Source organism: Benincasa hispida, chromosome 11, assembly GCF_027475165.1.
Source record: "Benincasa hispida cultivar pf3 chromosome 11, pf3_genome.v1.1, whole genome shotgun sequence".
Lineage (NCBI taxonomy): Eukaryota > Viridiplantae > Streptophyta > Magnoliopsida > Cucurbitales > Cucurbitaceae > Benincasa > Benincasa hispida.
In genome coordinates, this window is record NC_143488.1 from 13,504,509 (window position 1) to 13,508,162 (window position 3,654).

At 34.6% G+C, this 3,654-nt stretch overlaps 1 protein-coding gene across 2 annotated transcripts; it reads right to left on the minus strand.

The window, feature by feature from the left end:
• Positions 1 to 308: 308 nt before the first annotated feature.
• Positions 309 to 2,657, minus strand: LOC150032412 (putative 4-hydroxy-4-methyl-2-oxoglutarate aldolase 3). 2 transcript variants are annotated; one of them, XM_090306848.1, is made up of 2 exons: positions 2,270 to 2,657; positions 309 to 990 (listed from the first exon to the last, which is right to left on the minus strand). In XM_090306848.1, exon 2 carries the CDS (start codon positions 977 to 979, stop codon positions 479 to 481), a length of 501 nt encoding a protein of 166 aa, XP_090162974.1. In that variant the 5' UTR covers positions 980 to 990; positions 2,270 to 2,657; the 3' UTR covers positions 309 to 478. The 2 variants fall into 2 exon arrangements, with proteins under 2 accessions (XP_090162974.1, XP_090162975.1); XM_090306849.1 differs by having other exon boundaries at positions 309 to 987; positions 2,270 to 2,580.
• Between the last annotated feature and the right edge of the window lie 997 nt (positions 2,658 to 3,654).

Below are 3,654 nucleotides of genomic sequence, written 5' to 3' on the forward strand. Positions count from 1 at the left end.
TGAAAATTATATTTTAATCATAGTCTGTCATCTTGAATTTATGAGGAAAAAAAGAGAGAAGCAATTATGCAAACCTTGTGGGTTGGTAGAAAGTATGATTCAAAAGCTAGTCTCAAATATAGGGTAAGAATTCCCTCTTAATAAAATCAAGTCATAATTTCAACATTAAATCACAACATTATTTAAAAATTTTAAAATAATTCATAAACTCAAAAGACAGTAGATGCATGACCTTGGTTTCTTTTCAGATCTTGACTACAACGTACACAACATTCTAATAAGTGCTTCCAAAACAAAGAACCCAACAATTGACTTTCTAATCACCCCTTCATTTAGAATCACAAATACATTGAATATAATGAAAGAGATAGCATAACTTAATCCAATACACTTTGAAGGAACTCAATAACCAGAGCCAAGAAAGCCTTGAAAACAAGCAATAGAGAGTTTTCCTATGCTCCTCGATCAGGCTATCTATTCATACAGACAACTCAAATTTGGACACCAAAATGCCATCACTATCAGCATACAGCCACTCTCCTTCATGAATCAAAGTGCCACCAATTTCAAGAACCACATGCTTTTCTCCCATCCCTTTCTTGTTTGACTTCAATGGATTGGTCCCTAATGCTCTCACACCAATATCACAATTATTGATCTCATCGACATCTCTTATACAACCATTTACGACAATCCCAGCCCACCCATTGTTATGAGATAACTGCCCAAGATTACCTCCCAACAATGCACATCTCCTACTTCCATTCCCATCTATCACAAGAACCCTCCCCTCACCTTTGGTTTCAAGAAGCTGTCTTACCAAAACATTGTCTTCAAATACCTTGACTGTCACTATCTGTCCCGAAAATGCTCGCCGTTGCCCGTAAATATCAAATTTCGGTTGCAGTACTCGGAGATCGCCATTTGTGACATGTGCTGCATTTGCATCACAAACATCTGCTGTTGCTGGAGCTGCCATGCCTTCCACTGCTGGCAAGGATATGTCAACAGGTAAGATATAGTTTTGAAGTAACTTTTACAGAAATATCAGAAAAGTGTAAATATTACATTTCCTTCTTTCAAGGAGAGATGAAAGTTTTAGAAGCAAAGCAAGAGAAGATTGGGGATGAAAATAATCATTATTGTTGTTAAAAGAATGAATTTCCAAATGTTTTAATAGAGTTTATTATACTAAATGTAATTACTTAGTTAGTTAGTTAGTCTTTTACATTGTTACTTCCCCTGTATTTGGATGTACTATTTAACAACTTGCTTCCACTTTAATGAGATTATGCAAGTTCTATTTACTTTCTCAAGTTATGTTAAAATCCTAATAGTCTTAAATCTAATTTGGTTTTGGACATTCAAATATGCTGTTTTATTTTTATCTTCTACGGTTAATATTAAAAAAAAAATAGTTAATAGAAACTTATTGGAAGCACATTATCAATTGATGTTCATAAAGGCAAATGTTTGAAGCTACATATATTCGGTTAGATGTTTGCTGTTCAGGTTCCAAATAAATATGAGTTTTGATAAGTAATTAATAGAAATTTAATGATATGGACTAAAATAGTTTCCAATGCATAGTTTAGAGACTACAACAAAGCAATTGAAAGTTGAGGGACTAAGATATATGATATCTGAAAATTCATTGGCCAACACAAAATAACTGTGGAAGTTTATGACTCAAACTAGGATTTAATCTATCTAATAAACTGAAGTTAGTCTTGTTTAATAGTGCTGTGATATGGTACCAAAACAAAAAGATAAATGGAATTCAGTTTGTTCCATAAATCATATCTAAAGTCCATACAGTTTATTAAAGTTAGGTGTGATTGAACACTTGATTGACAGACAAGAAAAAGCTTCAGCATCAATGTATATGGATGGTACAAGTGAAACCATGGGTTAAACTAAAATTTTCAAAGCCCAATCAGGGTCATCTTCCCTATGTTCACAGTGGCAAAATTTTCTCAAATTCGATGGAAGATGGTTTAAATACTCCTCCCATGAAAAACAACTTTGCATAAAGGCATAAAAAAACAGCATCCAACAGCCAATTGAGGAAGAAATAAGACCCCATTTTCAAACACTCACACAGCTAAATTCTCACTGTACAAATGAAACAAAATTCCAAGGATGATTTTCCAGAGGAAGACAAACTAAACTGGATTTTCAAGTCCTCAACACATCTTAGAACTATTTGAAACTCATGTAAACAGTATTAGAAGAAAGAAGTGAAGACAAAATGATGGAGAAAACTCACCCAATTGAAAGCTGAAGCCCTCGTCTTCTGTGGAAAGCTCTAAGGCCCGAAACCATCCAATTGAACAATCAAACAGGCGGCTGAGTCAATTTAAGCCACCCCCATGGCGTAGAATTTTCAGAAATGGCGAAAAGCTTATCAAGATGATGAAATAGACCAGGGCGTTTTTGGTTGTTGTGCCCCGACAGCGATGATCATCGCTGGTGCCTTTGGGCTTCAAAAACCAATGGATTTGTGAGCTTCAATGCTGGGTCTATGGTTTGAGATTTCAAAGATTAAACAGCCCATTGGCAAGGGCCGGATTTAGTATCAGCTCTGACAATGAAAGGGATAATAAATAAATACTTACAAAATTCTCTCTACACGTCCTAAAAATTTGAATTATTTTAATGAGAAATTTTTGGCTTTCTTATTCTTATCAGTCTATTTTTGTCTTTTTAAAATGACATTTATTAAATTCAATTTCTATTGATTAATGAAAGATTTGTCACAATATCATTCCCTTAGTTTTATGAATTTTTTTTATGAAGGATATTTTTCCTTGAATTGCAAATTTTCCTTTTTATAGATTCCGTATTTTGACTTAAAATTCAAAATCTTCGATAAATCAATCCGTTCATGGACGTCTGTTCGTGGAGCTCTGCAACTTCATACCCCACATTAAATAGTTCTGATTCACAAGCCTCGCATTGTTTCATCTTAGATCCGACATCTGAAATGTGTTCACCACCCACATATGTTCACCCAGATCCGCACTACTAGATCTGGCAAAGGTCAGGGGTTGACAAGAAAATTATTTGAGGAAGCCATGAATGAAGGAAGATGAATATGAGAGTGAGAGGAAGAAAGAATTGGTGGAGGCCGTGTTAGTGGCATATGGAGAATACCTTTGTAGGGTTAACTAATAGTTAGTTAGTTAAATAATTAGTTGTTGAATCGTTTGTTATTTTTTGATTTGTTAGCATTCTTTAACAAACTTATACTTAAATTTCTCCTATAAATAAAGGTCATTTTCCCTCATTTAGAGGTAAAGGTTCGTTTGATTCATTTCTAAAAATTGGTATCAAAGCTACAAGTTTCATTGGACCGATGGCCGACCAAGAGGTGGAAGAAACCCCTACCCTCTCTCCAACATTATCAACGGTATGTTTATTGTCTGTTGAAAATTCTTTGGGAGATCTTCATAATAAGATGAATATGATGCAAGAAGCTACGAAAACCCTCACAAGAAGGATTGAAAATATGACAGTGCCTTCTCAAAATTTGCAAACATTCTCGTTTTGTTCAATAATGGGGAAAGAGAGGAAATAGCGGCATGGCGCAGCCAAAATATGCTTGAAATCATCAAGAACCTATGCAAGAAAGAGGACAAAGGCAAACATTTT